This window comes from Chiloscyllium plagiosum, unplaced genomic scaffold, assembly GCF_037043375.1.
Source record: "Chiloscyllium plagiosum isolate Xiang-an unplaced genomic scaffold, Cpla_swu_hap1 HiC_scaffold_5, whole genome shotgun sequence".
NCBI lineage: Eukaryota > Metazoa > Chordata > Chondrichthyes > Orectolobiformes > Hemiscylliidae > Chiloscyllium > Chiloscyllium plagiosum.
In genome coordinates this window covers 58873957-58898433 of record NW_028270143.1, presented here as the reverse complement: position 1 = coordinate 58898433, position 24477 = coordinate 58873957, and the positions used below count along the sequence as shown (strand labels likewise).

Sequence of the window (24477 nt, the reverse complement as noted above, 5' to 3'; positions counted from 1 at the left end):
AAAACATATCACCTACACCAACATATGTTTTCAAGAAATTTACATATGCACATACACCCACATATACGTACTATCATACACTCTTGGGAATGAACATTTTAAAGATTTACCTGAAGCATTTGTTGACATGGCATTTCTTGGTAGCCTTGCACGAGGCCTCCCATTGAAGACTTGTTCCTCTGGCACTGGAAATGGGAATGGAGTTTGTGAGGTAGCGGCTCTTATTGTTCCGTTTGTTGCACTAATCGTGGAGGCATTGATTGCAATATCAGAAGGGGTTGAAGTTGTAGCAGTGCTGACCACTATGTCAGAATTATTTTGAACAACTGAGTCAATCCAAGCATCGACACTACCTTTGTTGATGTGGCTGGTTGTAGACTGAGCTCTTTGAGTACTGGTCCCATTCATAGCGGTACTTATTAACGTCTGGCCGCTGGAAGTCACCTCAGCTGAAGGTGCCACAGTCATGACAGGGCCATACAAACTTGATTGTAAATTGTCTACGACAAGTTTACAAAATGGAACTGTAAAACAAATACAGTTAATTAATACAGAAGTAAAATATTGCCAATACAGGAAACCTTCAGGAGGTTTGGCAGCATCACCTCTGGAGAGATAAACAGAGTTAATATTATAGCAATTTTTATTGCGCATAATATTAAAGTGTTTGCCAAGTCTGGGAGGAAAGGTAAACTAGGCCAAACGTTAAATTCAGAGCTAACTGAATTTCTTTGAAAAGCGGTGATCAGTTTTTCTTGACTATTATTTTGAATGTCAGCATCAGTTTTGCAAATATCATTAGCAGTTATGTTGTAAATCACAAGTTTCATCAGTAAATAATCTTTTTAAACAAAACCAGATATTAACAGCAATCTGAAAAATACAATGAAAAGCATGTGCCTCTTCTGTGTTGCAGGTAGGTCTCTAAGCCTTCATGCTTACTAAATGATGAAGATAGAAGCTTGTTAAAATGTACACACTAACAGCATTTTTTGGCAATTTTTGCTTGGCTTCCAATCTGATTCCTTATGTAATTCTCCTCAAGTTTCACAAGCTTGATGCCTAACATGCATGAAAACCTATCACCATGGAGGTAACGCATTGGGTGCCTGCTGTAGGATCTCCATTCTATTCCCAAAGGGACTCCCTGGTAAACTTAACTCCAGAGGAGTTAGGGATTGAATGTAGAGCCAAGGGTGGAAGTCCACTGGCAGCTTAGGAGTGCTGCTGGAGGGAGAAAGACAGTTAATGTTTTGAGTCCGATGTATCTTCTTCAGAGCTGATACAGTTGAGAATAATGCATTTTAAGTTTAGGTACATTTGTGAGGGTGCACAGAACACCCACAGTGAAATTTTATCAATTGAATTGATGAAACACGGAAGGCAGACGCAGAGGAGGAAAGCACTTTTTAAATTAAGAAACACTTAATTTAACATGATGCTGTAATCAGTATGTATGAAATGGTTGGATAACCAGAAATAAATGTCATTTAAAATGACAGCAATAGTCATTCATGGAAGTCATGACTGTTGATTTATTCCTTGCCTGATAGTCATACCTTTCAGGAAGAAGTGGAAACCTGAGCTAATTTTAATTTTCTGTCAGGAGCAAAGTGAATGAACATCAAATATCACACCATGACTGCTGCCTCAGCTGAGATCAACTAATTCAAATGAGCTGGATGTTGAGCTTGGGACCTCTTTGATCTACACAATAAAATATAAGATCATAATGTGAATAATTGAATCTAAATGTATGCAATTATTGTTTGAATGGTTTATTATAACAAACTACTATTACCATCATGAAGTGGCTGCATAATTACCGTTTATTAAATCAGATGCATGCGCAAGTGCAAAACCTGTTAACCAAGGAGAAGCAAAAACTCATATCCACCAGTTCTTGATGCCTCTCCTTTGACTGCTGGAGCAGGTTACCTCTGGCTGTTAACAGGTACACATCCACAGGCAAAAGAAAATGCAGAAAAAAGTAAGGCAAATTCTTTGTAAAAATAAATAATGTTGCAATGTGACAATCCTTATTAGATGGTTAAGGTAATGGACAATGGACACAAGATTATTCGACCAATGTTCATTCACTCACAGAAATATGAGACACCAGCACAAATGCAAAAATGTTTCTTTTTTTGAAACCTTTATTTATATTCCACCACCAGGAAGAACGGAAACACCCAAGTGGCCAGTGAGAAGCAGTGCCCTTCAAATCAAAGGGCAATGTTGCGTGATCAAAAAAGTGAAGGGGAGGGCAGGGATTAAATCAAAATAGAGTTGGAGGGAGAAATAAAATACTCCACTCCCAGCGGTGCCCACCTCCCCCTGAACAGCTCGAGGGTGTTGGTGGACACCGCATGCTCAAAAATATCTCAAAGTTGATTTGTTAATTGACAGTCCCACAACACTTTGTGACTCACCATCAAGAGGATCAGTTTCGGTTGAATTCACAAGATATAATTTCCAAGAATACGAGAGATTCAAAGCTTCAGAACATTCCTCACACACAGCTTTGACAGAAAAAGCATTGTTCCAGTTGATGGAATTATTCAGACATTCAATACAGTAGATCTTCACCAGTCTGTGAAAGAGATCACTAAAGATTAATAGTTAATTCTTTCCTTTCCGCTCTCCCTCTCTCTTCAAAGATAGTGCAAAGATTAATTTTTCATGAGACATGAACATCACTATCAAGACTATAGTTTGTTGCCCATTCCTAATTGCCCTTGAACTGATTGACTTGCAAGGTCATTTCAGTTGGTACTGAAGATCAACCACACTGCAGATGGTCTAGAGCCACCTGTAGACCAGTCTGGGACAGACAGATTTCCTTCCCTGAAGAACATTAGTGTGTCAAATTACTTTTTTACCACAATTGATGGCATTTTCAAGGTTTGTATTATGAACATGAGCTTTCAATTCCAGACTTATTCATTGCACTTAATTTTCACCAGGTTAGAATTTGAATCCATCTTCAGAGAGCCTGGGGATTCTGGATTACTTGTCCCAGTGATATGACCGTATCTCACCAACTCCCCATGGACTCAAATAAAACAGTGAAAACATAATTACACAAGTGAAAAAGTAAAATGATATTCAGGTTATTTCCTGCTCATTCCTATATTGCAAATAATTTTTAAAATGTGGGTATTGTGATTTTATGAATCAAGACAGTTTTCTTAGAAGGTGAGACAAAATGGAGGCAATAATTCCGATAGCTAATCGGAGAGATAAACAGAAGATAGCTAAATGTCAAGAAATGTACATTTATTATAAAACATTCCTTCATTATACCTGACAATTGTACATCCTTTTAATAGAGTATCTAGATTGGTCCCTAAAATTCTTTACACTGATGACTAACTACTTATTCCTAAGTAATATCTCAGAGCATAGGAAATTTTGTGAGTCGTATTATGATGACAAACCATTTGAGTACTGAGCTAGCTTTCATCTCAGCAAACTGATACCCTTGTAAGACTTGGTTCCACTATGCAAAATACTCAGTGGGCTCAGCTCAGAAGATCTCTTTCTGATCAGTAAAATGCATTAAGAGCACCACATTGTCAAGACAGAAAAAAGAAACTCTACACTTACCCATTGCAACTTTGTAAATGAGCAATTTGATCAGAAATAAACTTGTCAATCTGTAAGATTTGCTAACCAGAAGTGCAAAGTTCATTTCAATTGTATCAGAATGTTTGTGCTGTTATTTGTTTTTTTATTCGGCATAACACCATTATAGCATTGCAAAGATTAAGAATGCTTGAATAGGAATCTGAAGGTTGCAATAACATCCCTGAATGCTGATCACAACTCATTGAGGTTAATTGACCTGTTGATCAGAAGAGCACAATGAGCCAAAGAGCTCAGTAACAGTGAGATGGTATATTTAATGTAGCTGGCTTTTCTCCCTGAATTGCACCTTCTGCTCGATAACCAAGGTGTGACAAAAGTGAAAAAACACACTCCAAAATTATTCTACTTTGATGGACTTCACTTGTTGGTGATTGCCACGAGAAGAAAGAAAATAAAAGAAACCCATTTAAGTCATATTCAATCAAGAATCAGTCGATAATTTCTATTGGCTCATTGTTTTCAGAACTTTTGCAAAGTATACACAAACAGACATCGTAAAAGAGATGCAAGCTACAAGCTTAAATATTCCGCCCTATGCAGAAATTACCTACAGTACTAATAATGCAGTAACTTTTAAGTTACAGGTTATAAATGTCTAGCATGCTTTTAGTTATTTGGATATGTGACATGAAGATACTCATCAATTTACTTAAGTCTTTAACCTAATCTATATAGAACACTTATTTGATCTTAAATGCAAACATTCACCACCTTGGAACACATCATTGACTTAAGTGCAGTTATTGATCCAGAGATAGGTAAAAGCCAAAGTTTAGGGTGCAATCAATTGTGGATTGGAGTTTAATCAGATACAGACATATAGACTACCAGCAAAGAGCAGGGATTTCTGCCGCTTGCCCAGACAGGATCCAATCCCATTGGGTCAATGTCTGATAGGTTAACCCGATGCCAAGGGAAAAAAAAAGCTGTGTCCAGTGATAGGTCCAATCCTCCAAAGCCCAACATTGAGCCCTGCTGGCTGCTCTATGTGGAACATTGCATATCAGTTCACAAAGCCTGCCACAGAATGGCAGAATGTGGGTTAACTTGAAGCCAACTCGACCCTGACAACCCAGGTTATAGCTTTCTGCTCCAGCTCCTACATTCCAAAGGATAATACAACAGTAAATGTAGCATCAAATTACCAACATTTTTTCTTGTTTAAATGTAGCAATTGGGGAAATCTCCCACTCTTTCCAAACTTTAATGACATTAAATTTCAAATATATTGTCCCAACATCAACTTATCCTTTTGTTTCATTTCCATTGACACCACACACAATTCCCAATAAGATGTGGTCCCAAAGTACTGCCTGATGTTTGTTACTAGCTACTGGATCATGTTAATGTGCAGAAGTCATCTCCAAGCTCTTTAATATTTATTTCCTCCTGTTGATTTGTAGGTGTTCAGCATACCACTACATAAAATATGTACCTTAAATTGTCATTTTTTTTGATGGTTATAAACTGCTGTGCTTCTGAAGAATATCTTTTCTTATTGTTAACTGTTAACTTGAAGACAAACTGATCAATATCAGTTTTCAGTGCAGACATTGAGACATCGATCATACTGGATGTTGTGTTCAGCGGGTCTGGGGAATCAGGTTTGAAACAAGGGACATTTAATCCACTCACTGTTTCACAAGCCCAGGAAAATCTGTAAAGTAATGTAGGAAAGTGAAATAAATTTGGGCACTTAAATGTAGAATAACTTATAATTTACTAATGATGCAACCATTAGGAAACACGGCAGAAAATATTCAAGGTTTTGTTAGTTTATAGTCATCATAGAATCACAAAGTACAGAAGAGACCCACAGGATCATCAGGCCTGCTCCAACTACACTAAATCTACATGAATCCCACTTTCCAACTCTGGCCCATAGTCTTGAATGTTATGACATTTCAGGTCCTCGACCAAGTGCTTTTTAAAGATTGTGAGGTTTCCCAGTTCGACTACCCACTCTGGTAGTGTTTTCCAGATTCCCGTGACTCTCTGGAGTCAAAACACCTTTCCTCAAATCCCTTGAAATTATGCCCCCTTGTTACTGACCCTTACTGACCCTTTAACAGCTGTTTCTATCTACCTTGTCCATGCTCTCACTCAGATCCCCCTCAGCCTTCTCTGCTGCAGAGAAAACAACCTGAGCTGATCCAGCCTCTCTTCACAGATAAACTGCTCCATCCCAGGTAATATCCTAATTAATTTCCACTGCACACACTCCAGTGCAATTACATCCCTCCTTTGGTGCAGTGACCAGAACTACACACTGTACTCCAGCTGCACCGTCACCAAAGTCCTGTACAGCTCCAACACAATCTCCCTGCTCTTATACTCTATGTCTCAACCGATTGAGGCAAGGGTCATTTATCTCTTCTTAGCCACCTTATTAATCTGTCCTGCCACCTTCAGGGATCTGTGGACAAGCACCTCAATATCCCTCTGGTTTCCTCCGAACTTCTTAGTATCCTGCCATTCATTCAGTACTCAATTAGAGTTCAAAGAGTCATAGAGATGTAACGCACAGAAACAGAACCAGCACTTGGCCCATATCCCTCTAAACCCTTCCTACTCATATACCCATCCAGATGACTTTAAAATGCTAAAAATCACGGAACACCAGGTTATAGTCCACCTGGTTTATTTGGAAGCACTAGCGTTTGGAGCGCTGTTCCTTCATCAGGTAGCTGTGGAGCAGGACCATAAGACACAGAATTTATAGCAAAAGGTTACAATGTCATGAAACTGAAAGGATATATTGAACAAACTTAGATTGCTGTTAAGTCTTTCATCATTTAGAATGAGTTGCAGGTTTCAATTAATTAATATATAAATTCCAGGACTTCTTTTAAGTCACGTTTGAGATAACTTAAATCCTGCTGGCTGCTCTATGTGGAACATTGCATATCAGTTCACAAAGCCTCCCACAGAATGGCAGAATGTAGGTCAACTAGAGTACCAGCCTGTACCACTTCCTCAAGCAGCTCATTCCATACACACACCACCCTGTGTGAAAATGTTGCCCCTGAGGTCTCTTTTATATCTTTCCCCTCTCACCCTAAACCTATGCCCTCTAGTTCTGGACTCCCTGACTCCAGGGAAAAGACTTTGACTATTTATCCTATCCATGCACCTCATAATTTTGTAAACCTCTATAAGGTCACCCCTCAGTCTCCGATGCTCCAGGGAAAACAGCCCCAGCCTGTTCAGCCTCTCCCTATAGCTCAAATCCTCCAACCCTGGCAACATCCTTGTAAGTCTTTTCTGAACATTTTCAAGTGTCACAACACCTTTCCGATAGGAAGGAGACCAGAATTTCACGCAATATTCCAACAGTGGCCTAACCAATGTCCTGTACAGCCGCAACATGACCTCCCAACTCCTGTACTCAATACTCTGACCAATAAAATAAAGCACACCAAATGCCTTCTTCACTATCCTACGTACCTGCGACTCCACTTTCAAGGAGCTATGAACCTGCACTCCAAGGTCTCTTTGCTCAGCAACACTCTTTAGGACCTTACCGTTAAGTCCTGCTAAGATTTGCTTTCCCAAAATGCAGCACCTCGCATTTATCTGAATTAAACTTCATCTGCCACTTCTCAGCCCACTGGCCCATCTGGCCCAGATCCTGTTGTAATCTGAGGTAACCTTCTTCGCTGTCCACTACATCTCCAATTTTGGTGTCATCTGCAAACTTATTAACTGTACCTCTTATGCTCACATCCAAATCATTTTTGTAAATGACAAAACGTAGTGGACGGAGCACCGATCCTTGTGGCACTCCACTGGTCATAGGCCTCCAGTCTGAAAAACAACCATCCACCACCACTCTGTCTTCTACCTTTGAGCCAGTTCTGTTTCCAAATGGCTAGTTCTCCCTATATTCCGTGAGATCTAACCTTGCTAATCAGTCTCCCATGGGGAACCTTGTCGAATGTCTTACTGAAGTCCACATAGATCACATCTACTGCTCTGCCCTCATCAATCCTCTTTGTTACTTCTTCAAAAAACGCAATCAAGTTTGTGAGACATGATTTTCCATGCACAAAGCCATGTTGACTATCCTTAATCTGTCCTTGCCATTCCAAATACATGTACATCCTGTCCCTCAGGATTTCCTCCAACAACTTGCCCACCACGAACGTAGGCTCACTGGTCTATAGTTCCCTGGCTTGTTCACTAATTTTAACATCCTGATTCTTATCATATCACTTACCATCTCTCACCTCTACAATATCCCAACTTCACCCCCTCAAGTTAGCGAATTGCAAACTTGAGTATTTCCAGTACATCCCTAGTTTCGTCATTTCCCATCAGACATATTTTCTTATCAAACTGTTCAGCAACATATTACACATCACTGGAGCATGTGGGACTTGAATGTGGAACTCTGGCTCAGAGGTAGGGGCACTCATTCATCCCCAGTTGAATTCTCCTCGATCAGAATCACTTGCTTACTCAGGCTAAACGAAGCCATGCTAAATTTTGTCATCTTACGTTACCCAGAGTAAAGTTTTAAATTCCACATTCTATCTGTCATCAAAACCATCTAGTTAACCATCAGAACACTTTCCACTGCAGCCTCCCTAAACTGAAACCCTTAATCATTTGACAGTCACCTCTTGCCTTGATTTCACCAATATCCTTCACAAGGATGCCTATTTTCCACCTTCTAAATGACCCAAAACTAAACTGCCGTATTCTGTCTCTCATCATGGCCCACCACCTCAACCTGTCCACCACCCTCACCCACTCCAATCTCTCAGCCCTGCAAAGCGCAGCCCTCAGTTCACTCCGCTCCATCTCCAACCTCAACATCAAACCAGCAGACAAGGGTGGGTGGGGGGGGGGGGGGGGGGGGGAGTGTGGTCAGTGGTAGTTTGGCACACTGACCTCTACCAAATCCAAGCGCCAACTCAAAGACACCTCCTCCTGTCCCCTTGACCACAACCTCACCTCCCAAATTCAAGCCATCATCTTCTAGACCGTACACAACCTCATCACCTCAGGAGATCTGCCACCCGCAGCTTCCAACCTCATAGTTCAGGAGCCCCACACCCCTGATTCTACCTCCTACCCCAGTTGACTCATTGTCTCGGCCTGCTCCTGCCCCACCAAACTCATCTCCACATACCTTGATACTGTCCTATTGCCCAGGGACTCCCCACATATGTTTGATACACCACCCACGCCCTCCACCTCTTCCAGGACTTGCATTTCCCTGGCCCCCAATGCCTCATCTTCACCATGGACAACACCTCCATCTGCATTGATGAGGTTCTCCAAACCCTCCGTTTCTTCCTCTCCCGAAGCTCCTACCAGTACCCTTCCTCTGACACTCTCATTTGTTTCGCTGAACTGGTCCTCACCCTCAATAATTTCTCCTCTGACTCCTCCCACTTCCTCCAGAGGAAAGGGGTAGCCATGGGCACCCACATGAGCCCCAGCTATGCCTGCCTCTTTATCAGTTACGTGGAACAGTCCATCTTCAGCAGTGACACCGGCACCATCCCCCACCTTTTCCTCAGCTGCATTGACGACTGCATCAGCGCCACCTCGTGCTCCCACGAGGAGGTTGAACAGTTCATCAACTTCCCCAACACATTCCACCCCAATCTTAAGTTCACCTGGACCATCTGAGACACCTCCCTCCCCTTCCTGGACCTCTCAATTTCCATCAACTGTGACCGACTCAACACTGACATCTTCTACAAAACCATCTACTCCCACAGCTACCTGGACTACACGTCCTCACACCCTGTCTCCTGTAAAAACTTCCCAATTCCTCCACCCCTGCTGCATCTGATTCCAGGAGGACTAGTTCCACCACACAACACACCAGGTGGCCTCCTTCATGCGGTTGATGATGCCCTTCAGCACATCTCTTCCACTTGCTGCACCTCCGCTCTCGAACTTCACCCCTCCAACCACAACAAGGACAGAACGCTCCTGGTCCTCACCTTCCACCCCACCAACCTCCGTATACATCGCATCATCCTCTGCCATTTCCACCACCTACAAATGGACCCCACCACTAGAGATATATTTCCCTCCCCACCACTATCTGATTTCCGTAAAGACCATTGCCTCCACGACTCCCTTGCCAGGTCCACACCCACACCAACCCACCCTCCCTTCCTGGCACATTCCCCTGCCACCGCAGGAATTGCAAAACCTGCATCCACACCTCCTCCCTCATCTCCGTCCAAAGCCCCAAAGGAGCCTTCCACATCCATCAAAGTTTCACCTGCACATCCACACATCATCTACATTGGGGAGACAGGATGTCTACTCGCAGACCGCTTCAGAGAACATCTCCAAGACACCCGCACCAACCAACTCCACCACCATGTGGTCAAACACTTCAACTCCTCCTCCCACTTTGCTAAGGACATGCAGGTCCTGGCGCTCCTTCATCGCCACTCCCTAACCACCTGATGCCTGGAGGAAGAACGCTTCATCTTCCGCCTCGGGACCCTGCAACCCCACAGCCTCAATGTGGATATCACTAGTTTCCTAATTTTTCCTCTCCCAACCTTATCCCAGTTCCAACCTTCCAACTTGGCACCACCCTCATGACCTTTCCATCTTCCTTCCCACCTATCCACTCCACCCTACTTTCTGATCAGTCACCGTTACCCCCACCTCCATCTAACCTATCACACTCTCAACTATCTTCCCCCCAGCCCTAACCCCTCCTATTTGTCTCTCCATCCCCTCAGCTCACAACCTCATTCCTGATCAAGGGCTTTTGCCTGAAATGTCGTTTCTCCTGGTCCTCGGATGCTGCCTGACCTGTTATTCCAGCACCACACTCTCGACTCTAATCACCAACATCTGCAGTCCTCACTTTCGCCACATCTATTATTATTTGCTGACCATCCACACCACCTTACATTAGCTTATTATCCTCTAATGCAGTAAACTGAAATACTTGCCCTTTTTAAGTCCCCTTGCATCATTAATCCCAAATTGTCCAAACTTCCTCCAGCACATATGCCTTTCCTCACCCATCATTTTAGAACTACTAAGTCCTCTTGCCGTAGCCTCATTATTGTGTTTTGGATCTTCAACTGACTTGGTCCTGAACTAAAAAACTTCTTCAATCCACTTTCACTACTTCTGACTTTTTTTTTCCCAAATCCACATTTTTGTTAAGTTTCAGTCATGCTTTTGAGCTTTCCTTCCAATTCCAAGAACTGTTGCTATTGTTTTTCCAACACTGCAGTGTTGTTATATAAATGCAAGGTCTTGCTGATTCCCTGTTAAATTAAATCACAAATCAAATTTCCATTATGACTCACCTGAGGTCTGCAGTACCTGGATAGTCCGGATCATATGATTCTGATCCATTCAAACTTATGATGGACTCATGATTATAGGTCATAAAGAGTTGTGTACCACCTGAAATGAGACTCACTGGTGGGGTAGGAAGGATCTCAACATTTACAGTATAGTTGTTATAAACCACGCTGCCAACAATTTGAACCTGCAGTAGAAAAATAATTCAAGATGACTGAAATTGGACAATTGCATAACAGACAACTACTCATTCAAGATCTTGTATAAACTTACTTAAGGTTCTCAAATAAATTTTCCTTCTTCCCTCACAGTAATAAATGTCAGACCAGGCAATAGTAATACAAAAAAATGATTAAGTTCCTCCAGTAATATTACAGTCATGACATAATATCAGTAAACATTAACTTGTGGGCGGCACGGTGGTTAGCACTGCTGCCTCACAGCGTTAGAGACCCGGGTTCAATTCCCGCCTCAGGCGACTGACTGTGTGGAGTTTGCAAATTCTCCCCATATCTGCGTGGGTTTCCTCCTGGTGCTCCACTTTCCTCCCACAGTCCAAAAATGTGCAGGTTAGGTGAATTGGCCATGCTAAATTGCCCGTAGTGTTAAGTGAAGGGGTAAATGTAGGGGAATGGGTCTGGGTGGGTTGCGCTTCGGTGGGTTGGTGTGAACTTGTTGGGCCGAAGGGCCTGTTTCCACACTGTAAGTAATCTAACTTAAAAATAAACTACATCTCCATCTTATCATTAATCATCCACATTCCTGGATTTAAGTACATAAACCAGGCTGAAAATTCAGATAAGACTATGAAGGAGTGCACTTGATATGAGAAACTTTAAATTTGGCCATTAAATGATAACAGTTAAACAGTACAAGAGTAGTAAACACTAAGGACACTTCGTGTTCAATAGTTTTTGAAAAATATGCGCTTTCACTTAAATAGCACAAATTGCCAAACTTCTAAATATTTATCTGGGGCATCTCTGAAACACACAAGGAGAGGCAGTAACATGGTAGTTTATTATCAGGCCAGCATTCCAGAGGCCTTGACACATGCCCTCACAGCATGGCAGCTGCTGGAATTTGAATGAGGACACAATGTTATTCTTCACACTTGGTCTCAAGCACTTTAAACAAATCCTACAAAAATCAAATGCACTTTTAATGGAATGAATGCAGATTGCACTATCAGACTAATTTCTTACCCTGGCAATTGCAAGGTAGTTTCCGTAATCCAGTAGATAGCCTGGAATGAGTATAGACTGTTTGTTAACATCAATCTGTGATAATGTGACCAGCGAACTGTCTGGCTGAAAGAAGGACCAGGTGTACTGAATACCTCTGGAGATGTTACAGGCAAACTCACTCTCAAATGTAACTCCAAGCTTGAAAGACTGATATCTTCTAACCTGCATGAAAAGCATTGACCTTAATCTTGCAACAGTGAGAGATTTATCATCAGTTAACAAGCTTATTATCACATTTATATTTCATTGTACATTAGGAGCCACGCAGATAACATGACAGTATTTTCATTTGGCGGGGGGGATATGGGCTTCAGGTTCCCCATATCCCACTTCTGTAAATGTAATCTCCATCTCCAAAACTCTCAGACATTTCTGTTTCAATAATTGTGGCCTGTTTATTATATTTGAGTAAGCTTTCAGACATTTGCCAAATATTTCCTTTTATGATGCAGTGCCAAATTTTGAGTCATAGAGTCATAGTGATGAACAGCATGGAAACAGACACATCAGTCCAACTCCTCCATGCCGAACAGATATTCTAGTCCCATTTGTCAGCACTTGGCCCATGTCCCTCTAAACCCTTCCTATTCATATACCCATCCAGGTGCCTTTTAAATGTTGTAATTTTACCAGCCTCCACCACTTCCTCTGGCAGCTCATTCCATACACACACACCACTCATTGTGAGAAAAAGTTGCCCCCTCGATCCCTTTTATATCTTTACTCTATCATCCTAACCCTATACCCTCTAGTCCTCCGTTCCAGGGAAAAGACCTTGTCTATTTATCCTATCCATACCCTTCATGATTTTATAAACCTCTATAAGGTCACCTCTCAGCCTCCAATGCTCCAGCGAAAACAGCCCCAGCCTATTCATCCTCTTCCTGTTGCTCAAATCCTCCAACCCTGACAACATCCTTGTAAATATTTTCTGAACGCTTTAAAGTTTCATAACATCCTTCTGATATGAGGGAGACCAGAATTGCACACAGTATTTCAAAAGTGGCCTAACCAACGTCATATCCAGCTGCAACATGACCTCCCAGCTCCTGTACTCAATTCTTTGACCAGTAAAGGAAAGCATACCAATGCCTTCTTCACTATCCTATCTACCTGCGACTCCACTTTCAAGGTGCTATGAACCTGCACTCCAAGGTGTCTTTGTTCAGCAAACTCCCCAAGACCTTACCATTAAGTGTATAAGTTAGATAATGTGCCTGAATAGTACCTGGTGAATCTTTCTCTGTTGTAGATACTTTGTAAATACAAGTAATTATAACTGCAACAATAGTTGACCATCCCACCTCTGCCATTTACTAAAATCATGATTCATCTCCCATCTCAATTTCATTTCCCTTCCTATCCACTTTTCATTTGATTCTTTAAATCTCCAAAAATATATCACTCTCACTCTTCAATACACTCAAGAACTGAGCACACAAAGCTGTCTGGATTAATAATTCCTAACTTTCACATCACCTTGAGTAAGAAATATATTCTCATCTCAATGCTAAACGGTCAACCTCATCCTGAGCCATGATCTCATTTTCTCTCCCTCCAGCTACTCACTCCCTCCAGCTACTCACTTCTTCCATACTATGTGAATGAAATTTGTCTTTAAAATTTGAACTAACATTATGGAACATTTAGCATGACAAAATGATCTACATCACCTCATAACCATCTACTCTTACAAATTTCGTCTCTCTTTGTATCTTCATCCCTGTACATTGAGCATTTCTTGTTACATTCTCTCACCTTACCATCCAACAGACCACTGCCCCTGTTATGAGGAACATGTTGAGAAAACAAATCCAAATTTAAGAGTCAAGAGCTTAGCCATCTCAGCTTCGCCCATTATCCAAAAGGGAAGGCAACCATATTGTCTCAACACTGCAACATCCACTGTTAAGATTAAGTTAAATTGATGTGAGGAATGACTTTTCACCAAGATGAGCTGAGGAATCTGGAATTCACCATCTGTGAGGGTAGTAGAGGCAGAAATCCTAATAACAGTTGAGAACTATGTCAATGTGCATTTGCAATGCCAAGGCATACAAGGATTTGATCAACTGTTGGAAAACTGAATTAGAATTGTTCGTAGCTTCTCTTTGACCAGCAGAAACATGATTGGCTGAAAGGCCTTTTCTGTCCTGTAGACTTATAAATTTCTTACTTTCTCTTGCCTCTCTCCTGCCATTTTCTCCTTTTCTTCCCTCTCCTCTTCATTCCCTATCCCCTTCCTGTCACACCTAACTATCCCAGCTAACTATCGACTTCATGCCCTCACCCATCTCCTCTCAAATCCTCGTGCACTCCAACCTGTTTCAGCTGAATATTGTGCTTGATTGCACGTCTAATGTGACTGGAGAAGAAAAAAAAAATTGAAATTTAGCATATCGAATGTGTTGGAAAGTTCATAGTTTATGATAACTTTATTTCAATTATAAATTCCTTGCAATTAAATAATAATTCACTGTACCTCTATTTTTGATGGACCATAGCTTTTCACTGGAGGTGGCTGGCAATTTTCAGAAATGACAAAAAGCTGGCCAGAGAGTGAGGCAGAGCTCACATTGTTAAAGATGATTACATGAACTGTAAATTCTCCTTCTCTGCCGAAAGAAGATAACACATATAGTCGCATATACAAAATTTCTGTCATGAAAGAAAAATTATCCTTCACTTCTGAAACCTGCACATGACAGAAAATAGTGAAATTATTTTCAAAGAAGATGTTTTGAAGTTGTGTTTAATGTGCGATACAATTTTTCAGTAAGTCTTTACACATTAAATACGGGACTCATATTTTCAAATATGATATTGTCAGATTAGGGGAGATGATAGCCTAGTTGTATCATCACTGAACTATTAATCTAGAGATGCAGGTAATGTTCTGGGGACCCGAGTTCAAATCCTGCTGTGGCAGATGGTGAAAGTTGAATTCCATAAAAATCTGGAATCAGGCGTTTAATGATGACCACAAAACCATTGTCACTTGTTGGAAAAACACCATCTGGTTTCCAAATGGCATTGAGGGAAGGAAATCACCATCCTTATCTGGTCTGGTTGACATGTGACTCAGAACCCCAGCAATACAGATGACTCTTGACTGCCCTCTGGGCAATTAGGAATGGGCAATAAATGCTGGCCTAGACAGCAATGCCTTCATTCAGTAAACAAATTTTTAAAAAGTACGAGTTTAGTAATTCAGAACCTGAATATTGACAAAGCTTTTCATCTTGCACTCGTCAGGACATTTCACAAGAAATGTCAATGTACTGTAAAGGGAAAACAATTTAAACTGCGCGAAGGGAAAGTGCTGACTATTTGGCAAGTGGACTCTAGCTGGTTGAGCCATTGCTCTGGAGAATGCACCAGTTAGAAGCTGATTGATAATTAACTGTCAAGCTTGGTTTAAATTTTCAATTAAGCAGGTCACCTCTCACTGATCAAGGAATTGCACTGAGAAATAATCCAAAGACTGGGTTTGACCATGCTGAGTTGAAAGAAAAACAATGCGTGTACACGTTATTTGAGTTTGCATAGAACAGGGCCCTGTGAGTTAATATATGCAGCTTCCAATATACCCAAGTGCATCATGCAGCAATCCCAACTGACTTTTTTTAACTGGGTGTTAATGCAATTTTTCACACACACAGCATTATGTTGCAAAAGTTGTGCAATCATGGAATCACATCTAATCTTGGTCACTGTGTTTTGAACTACTCGAGCATAGGATGAATGGGTATAGATAATATCTTGGTTGCTGCAAACAGCCGAAGAATATGCTGTTTAATATGACTCAACAAATTCAATAAAGTGGCAGTTAACTGTCTGTCACCATCTCATTGTTGCAATTTCCTTGGCAAATACTCTATTGATCAAAGCTCATTTGCCAACCAATCAGCATTCCCTTTTCATACCACATAAATAGCATATTTGTATTCTGGTAAATGAGTTAAAGACAAAAAGCTTTTTAAAAAAGTCATTTTCAGCTTTGTTGGGCATGATTTATTCTTCAAAAAGCACTGAAATGTAAAATAGATCACCTTTGTCAAATTAACACCAAACACTTCCTATATCCCCAGGCATTAACAGACATTCAGAATGGTTTTAGACCTCTAAAATGTTAGTCAATGGTTCGGGGAATGTTGACAAATGGCTATGCAGAGATAGAGTCATAGGGCTGTACAGCACGGAAACAGACCCTTTGGTCCAACTCCTCCATGCTGGCCAGATATCCTAAATTAATTTAGTCTCATTTGCCAGCACCATCCCATATCCCTTTAAAGTCTTCGTATTCATTTACCAATCCACATGCTTTTTATATGTTGTAATTGTACCAGCCTCCACCATTTCCTCTGGCAGCTCATTCCATACATGCACCACCCGCTGCATGAAAAAGTTGCCCCTTAGGTCTCTTTTATATCATTCCCCCCTCACCCTAAATCCATGCCCTCTAGTTCTGGACTCCTCCTCCCCAGCTAAAAGACTTTGTCTATTTACCCTATCCATGCCCCTCATGATTTTATCATCAATGTGACAGTGCTTCACTTGGGTCCAATCTTTATTTAAGAAACAGCACAGATAAAATGATCACACAGATCAGAGTAGCGACATTGTACGATTGAGTTACTATTCAATAATTAATACTTTATCAATTAATCCCTTGATGGTGTTACTTAATGGAGAAATTTCTCTCAACGGGTGGCACTCATCTGTAACAGTGACATCTATTCTTCAGAAAATCTTTTCCAGTTAATGAACTTCCCTGTCCCTGCCATCTAAAACAAATAATTTTACTGTTGATACATTTGTTCGCATATGCTTGCAGAAAATAGCCAATGCTGTCCTGTTAAGTGATCTGGCTATTTAATGTTTATACTCTATTCTCCAGTAGATTCAGGTGCCTTCTAAATTACTGTCCAAGCAGCCAATCTTCACAGGCCAGCCAATACAAGTACTTTGACACCAAGGGTGGCTGATAGGAGGGCATTACAACCAAGTCGAAGCCTGCACTCACCTAACGGCCACTTGTACACTTTCAAGGAATCACCAGATGCAGTTTATGAGCAGGAACACATAATTCACTGTTATAGTGGAAATGAAATCAGTCTTGGCAACCATGTTTTTGGCAACCAGTGCTCAAGCAATTGCTTTTATGAGGTGATCTAATACATTGTAAACTACAATACATTAGCATATACAAAATAATTACATAAAATATTTGATGAAATGCACAGAAAATAAAACACTTTTTTAAAAATCAGAACCACAAAATCCTCATTTGCAAAGTATGTCTTTCCATGAACCCTCCTCAAAGATTTTAACCTAACAGCAGTATCTCCATACCTATCGTAACTGTGAAACTCTCTCCTGTTCCCAATCGTCACAGTGCCATCACCAAAATTCCACAAATAAGTGAGATTGGTTCCATAGTTAATGCGCACTTCCATAGTAACACTGGAGTTTAAAAGAACTGAAGTAAGATCTTGGTTGTTCATTCGGAGCCTGTTCGGTTCAACTACCTGCTGTAGCTCTATGGGGTAGATGTTTGATGTGAAAGAACTAATCTGGTTTGAGGCATTTACTACCACATTATACCTGCAAAACACAAACAATATTAGTTACATTAATTAAAACCATGCAGTAACAAAAGTGCCTGAAAACCCCTGTTCAATGGTGTCTAAGGTGTGTTTATTTGTTTGAATTGATTACAATGTCAAAGTCAAGAACACATTTCTAATCTGGCTGCTTCTTTCCTTCCATCCTCCATATTCTCCACCCCCACAACCATGAAGGGCGCTTTTTGTTCTCATCTTACAACTCCATGAATATTCAAATTCATCTACTGTCACCTCTAACACCATACAATTAACAGACATAACTGCCCTTTCCATCTGTCTTCAGAATTCTGAAGGGACCATTCCATCTGTGATATCCCGGTCGACTCTTCAATCAACCCCAACACTGCCTTCCCTTGATAAGAGCATCTTCCCATTGCATGTGCCTGTCCTCTGCCTTCTCCCTTTCCATTACTCCAAGACTCAAAATCACTTTCCAGGCAAAACATTAACTTATCTGCCCTTTATTCAAAACTACTAATGGTGTGGCTACCTCTACATTGAGAAGACCAAACTTTGATTGGGAGTACGTTTAAGAAAAACGCCTCTGTTCCATCTGCAAGCATCTTACTTTGATATTCCATTCCACCCACACTGTCTTTGGTACACAATACTGTTGAATGAAGATCAATGAAACACATGGAACAGTTCCTTATATTTTAATGAGAGACTTCAAGCTATCCAAACCCAATTTTATGTTCAACACTTTTAGACCATAATTTCTGCTTCCATTTTTTCATAAAATGGCAGTTGGTAATTACAATGCTTATGTTTTTTAAAAGTTTCTTTGGACTCATCTTTTATTTTTTTACTTTTTATTTAACCTTACATTTTGCCTTGCTCCATCATGCCTTTTGTCATCTCATAGTTTCTCCCACCAATCCGATCAAACCTTCCCATTCGTTCTTCCCTTATTGCCACTTCAAACTCCCACACCTTCCCCTGCCTTCACACTTGCTTAAATCTGTTACATCTTAATGAAATTACCATTTTTGTTTGAATTGTTTAGTTTCCTTTATCGTAATCTTGGATTTACTTTAGCCTAAATGTTTTCAGTCTCCAGGAAGTGAATCTGATAATGGGAGAAATGGATTAGTTGGTAAGCATCTCTTAAGTGATTAAGGTTTTTTTCTATTCCAAATGTTCCATGTAGAATATTATCATTTATTGTGAGGGAAACTGAATGCCAAAGAAGGGAGTTTATGCTTTGGTTTTACAGGACAAAGGAGTGACTATGTCTGGAGTGTGCACAAAGTACTAATCACCTTATTTAAGGAACAATGTAACCACATTGGAGCTTGTTCAGAGAAGATTTACTGGACTAATACCTGGAACAGGAAAAATGTATCATGAGCAAAGATTGATCAGGCTAGGCTTATATCTACTGGAGTTCAGGAATGTAAAAGATAACTTATTGAAGCATGTTAGATCTGAGGGGTCTTGACAGCATTTAAGAAGAAAGGATATTTCTTCTTGGAGGAGAATCAAGATCGAGGGAACTGTATTAAAAAAGGGATTGCCCATTTAAGAGAGCCTACTTCATCATATCTTTTAGGCCTTTGCTTTATATATCAAAGGAGATATTAACACAACTTGAGATCTTACATTTTAGTCTTGATGCAAAAACTAGGTTAGATATGAAATCAAGTCAACAAATTTCAGTAATTTATCATTACCTTCCTGGGGTGGAATATCTTGTAGTTATTGTTCTCGATGTAGTTTTCACTGGTGGTTTATCTCCAAAATGCCAGGCAAACTGCAAAGGGTCATCCTCTGCAGTTATTGCTGTGAACACGATGTCAGAAAAGGTAGCGTATATAGTCTTATTTGTAAAGATATAAACAGCTGCAAAACAACAAAGTTGGTTCATTTAAACATTTAATTATATTTTGTTATAACTACTATTTACTCATGAGGACAACTGAAGCTCTTAAGTATCCATCTAAGAGTTAGTTAAGGGTCCTATCCCACTGCTGCTGGCCAATCCTCAGAGTTGGCCTCAGTGCAGAGCTGAGAGTTTCCATTGTTCATGCTTGCATGTGATAGAAACTCTGCAGTCAGGCAGTTTGTCCATCCTACAGTGGCAAATAGTAACTTGGAGGGAGCCAGGAGGTTCCAGCAGCAAGGTTTCTGCTGTGAACTATAAATTTATTCTGACAGATCTCCAAGGAATCAGCTTTCCATTGTGGACAATCCAGGTTAATATCAAATATCCCCATACCAAGAGGAAAAAAACCAGCTGCTGAGTGAAGCACTCTCTGCTTTAACACAATAATCTCAATACCAGAATCTCAGAATTTATTTTGATATATCACATTTTGCTAAACTATTAGCTTGTCGTTTTTCTGGTCAAAATACCTTGTTGGTATCACACTGGGGATAGTTTAATATGTGGATACATTCACACTGAAAAGTGCAGAGCCCAAACATACCAAACAGTTTTATGATCACCATGAAGTCTTTATCCTGCCAACTTAAATGCCATGAAACTTCAGTTCCTGAAGCAAAAAGCAACATATGAAGTCTAAAAATCTACTCTTAATCATCAATGAAGTGAGGGAAAGGGTCACTGACACTGGTGTCAAGTTGTATTTACGCAGCATTAACCTTAATATCCCTAGAGCGCAAACAAAGACCATTTGGCCCATTGAGTCTGCACTGACCCTCCGAAGACCATCCCATCCCTGGAACATTGCATTTACCATGGTTAGCCCACCTCATCTGCAGAATCCTGGAAACTAAGGGGCAATTTAACATGGCTAACCTACCTAACATGCACATCTTTGGGCTGTGGGAGAAAAGCAGAATGCCCAGGAGAAACCCACGCAGGCTCAGGGAGAACATGCAAACGCCACACAGTCACCCAAGATTGGAATTGAACCCAGGTCCCTCACACGCTGTGAGGCAACAGTGCTGACCACTAAGTTACTGTAATGTTCTGCTCATTGATGCTCCACTTGAGTTCCATCAGAGCCACTCAGCTCCTTATCTCATCACATCCTTGGTCCAAAATGGAAAAAAAGTGATGAACACCAAAAGTGAGGTAAGAGTGATTGCCCTTGACAGGCAGCATCGACTGAGTGTGGTATCACTGAGTCCTAACAAAACTAGTCAGAAAAGATGGTGCTGGAAAAACACAGCAGATCAGGAAGTGTCCGAGGAGCAGGACAGTCAATATTTTAGGAATTCCTGATGAAGGGCGTACACTCGAAATGTTGACTCTCCTGCTCTTCAGATGCTGTCTGACCTGCTGCACTTTTCCAGCACAACTCTTTCTGATGCTGATCCTCCAGCATCTGCAGTCCTCACTTTCTCCGAACTAACCTAGAGTCAATGGGAACCAAGATAAACTCTCCAAGGTTACGCACCTAGTGCAGGTAAGTGGGACTACTGAAGGTAGTTTTTGATGGTACAGACTTGATGGGCTGAAGGGCCTCTTTTGTATTGTATGATTCCATGATTTTATGGATCACCTCACACAAAAGGTATGATTGTGATTGTCAATCATTTCAATCCCAGGACACCACTGGGAGCTCCTCAGTAGCGTCTAAGGTCCAACCATTCTCAACCAATGACCATTCAATGACCTTCTTCCAACAGATAAGATAATATGGCTATAAGAGCAGGTCAGAAGCTGGGGATTCCACGGTGAGTAATTCAACTCCCAACTCTCCAAAAGCTTGTCCACCATCTACAGAAGGCATAACCCAAAAGTGTGACAGAATATTTAATTGCAATGGATGACTGCAGCTCCAACAATACTCAAAAAGCTCAACATTGTTCAGGATATTTCAGCTTTCTTGATTGGCTTCCCATCCACCACCTTCAAAATTCAGTGCCTTCATGACTAATGTACAATGGTAGCAACTCACAAACTTGTGACCTCTGCCGTTTAGAAACACAACGACAGCAGAAACATACTGAAAATTCTGGAATTCCCTTCCTAACCCAGACATTATAAAACCTGTAGCGTTGCCGCCACAACATCTCCGCCTCCCACCCCCACCCCACAACACCCAATCAGGCTGCAGCAGTAGAGAAAGACAACTCATGATTGCTTTTCAAAGGCAATTTGTGGTGGCCAGCTAGGCTCACTTCCCACAAACAAAATTTTTAAAAATCAGTGCAACATTAAGTCCACTTACCACACCTCTCATTCCCCACCTGAGCCATTATTTACTCATATTAAAAATGTCCTATCCATGTAAAGTCATGTAAAAGAGAATGCAAAGGTATTTCTTACGCTGCATTCTGTAGAGCACAGCTATATTTACGTAAGTTGAGACCAGCCCCACTTTATTCCTTGCATTTACTGTGACATTGTAGATTCCAGCAGACAAAAACTTGTGCTTGATTGTAGGACCTGAAGTGGAGAAAGAAGATCATAACATGAATCACACACAAAGAATAATGCTGAAATGCCACAATGGTAGCCTTGGAACATTTAATCCTTTAAATGCATTGAAGTTTTGATGTGAGGGCAACTTCATTTTTCTTAACTTACCTTCATCTACATAGGAAGTTTGATCACCCATGTTCCAGCTGTAAGTCACATCAGTTCCTTTCCTTAGTATTGCACTGAACAGAATGACTTCATTTTTGTGGATTACACTGGAATTCATGGTCAATAGCAGGCCTTCTGGAACTAATTGCACATAATAAGCACCAAGTTCATTAGTAGCATTGTAGAACTCATTGAAAGCTGAGACTGTGATGTAGAACACACCCTCTGTCAAAAGAAATTCAAAATATGAATATCAGCAGCAAAATGTAGATATGTGTTTACAAGTATATTACTGAGATGGAAAAAAACAAATACCAAAAGCAAAAAATTAAAACAACTGAAATAAATCTAAATAAATAAATATTTTCAAAACGTAAGGTAGTATAGTCTGTAAATCCTTTTAAACTGAGCCTCTCTTTTCTCTGTAATACCTATCACGTACTTGAGTGTGTTGTTACTTCACAAACCCTTTCAAAGCTTTCCTGAAACTATGTTTGAACTACAAATGCAATGAATCACAAGTAATGCTCAACATTAAATTAGTTCCTGTTACATCCTCCTCCAGCTCTCTGCAATCAAAGTCACAAGTAATGCTTTTTGTGACTGTAATCATGCCAAATTAGGATTGTTTTTATTCTTTTAAATTGTCTGTAATGAGCTGCCCTCTTAAACCATTGTAACTATCTTATACCAGATGGCACAAGTACACCAGTAGTGCTATGATCAAGGACAGTGAAGGATTTTGACCCAACATAAGTGAAGGAACAGTTTTAAGTCAGAATTGTGGTAATCTAACACATTTTCTGCCCTTGTATTTCAAGGTAGTGGAGGTGGCTGGTTTAGAAGACAGTGTATAAGGATCAGTGATGGAGTGAGTAAATGTTGGAAGTGCTGAAGCATTGTCAATCAATTAAGCTGCTTTGTCCTGGATCGTGTCTACCCACCTGAGTGGTGTTAGAAATGCACTCAGACAAGTGGGAATTATTACATTTCACATCTGACATGTGCCTTGTAGATGCGAGAGGGGCTTTGAGGAGTCAGGAAATAAATTATTTGCCTGCAGAATTCCTAGCTTTGGGCCTGCATTTGTAGCCACAGTATTTACGTACAGTTGTCTTAGTCTAGTTTCTGGTCAAAGGTAATGTTCAGGTTGTTGACAATGAAGGATTCAGTGATGATAATGCCATTGATGTCAAAGGGTGCTGATTAGATTCTCTCTTGGTAGAGATAGTCAGAGCACTTTTGTGGCATGAATATTACATGCACTGTAACCAAGTTTGGAGGTTGTTCATGTATTGCTGCATACAGACAAGGACTGTTTTAGTGTCTGAGGAATCATGAATTATGTTTACATCAAATCAGCCCCCACTACATCCTCCTCTAGGTGTCTGTAATCTCTAACAATGTTGACTGTTCCATCCTCTTACAACACCTCTGAGTAAGGCAAGAATACATACATCTCCTGGATAAGGAGGTCTAAATATTTAACTTGTACCTATCAAATTTAGCCTAATTTAGTTTGCTGTTTATAACTAGCACTCAGTAAAAATTGACAATTTAAATTCTGTCAGAGTTAACATCAAGCAAAGTTTTTTTTTCCCAAGGCTTACAGTTCACCAATAAGGGATTGAAAATTTAAGACACAGATGAGGAGGAATTTCTTCTTTTAGAGTGTAACAAATGTATGGAATTCTTTACCTCAGAGGGGAGGGTTGGGTTATTAAATATAATCAAGACTGAAATAGACAGATTTTTAATCAATAAAGATCTCATGGAATACAGGGAGAACTACCCATTTGGATACAGAACTGGCTAAAAGGTAGAAGAAAGAGGGTGGTGATGGAAGGTTGCTTTTCAAGACTGGAGGCCTGTGACCAGTGGTATGCCACAAGGATTGGTGCTGGATCCACTGCTTTTCGTCATTTATATAAATGATTTGGATGTGAATCTAAGAGGTATGGTTAGTAAGTTTGCATATGACACCAAAATTGGAGGAGTAGTGGACAGTGAAGGTTACCACACAATACAGATGGACAAATGGGCTGAGGAATGGCAGATGGAGTTTAATTTTGATAAATGCGAGGTATTTTGGAAAAGCATATCAAGGAGCAGGACTTATACACTTAATGGTAAGGTCCTGGGG

The 24477-nt window shown here is 40.6% G+C and overlaps 1 protein-coding gene across 10 annotated transcripts in view; it reads right to left on the bottom strand.

The window, feature by feature from the left end:
* The window catches only part of pkd1l1 (polycystin 1 like 1, transient receptor potential channel interacting), a 288595-nt gene that overhangs the window by 148121 nt on the left and 115997 nt on the right, over nt 1-24477 (bottom strand). For 9 of the 10 annotated variants that reach the window (XR_015757199.1, XR_015757200.1, XM_087987214.1 and 6 more), the window contains 10 exons: nt 22335-22559; nt 22074-22193; nt 19507-19675; nt 17560-17810; nt 14686-14822; nt 12162-12365; nt 10959-11143; nt 5087-5308; nt 2433-2593; nt 111-524 (listed from right to left, as the gene is read on the bottom strand). Coding sequence is in view for 8 of the 10 variants with exons in the window: in XM_087987214.1 (XP_087843340.1) it covers nt 111-524; nt 2433-2593; nt 5087-5308; nt 10959-11143; nt 12162-12365; nt 14686-14822; nt 17560-17810; nt 19507-19675; nt 22074-22193; nt 22335-22559 (2088 nt within the window). In the remaining 2 variants the exon portion in view is untranslated. Of the gene's footprint in view, nt 1-110; nt 525-2432; nt 2594-5086; nt 5309-10958; nt 11144-12161; nt 12366-14685; nt 14823-17558; nt 17811-19506; nt 19676-22073; nt 22194-22334; nt 22560-24477 lie in introns of all 10 variants that reach the window. The other variant, XM_087987215.1, reaches the window with a different exon arrangement.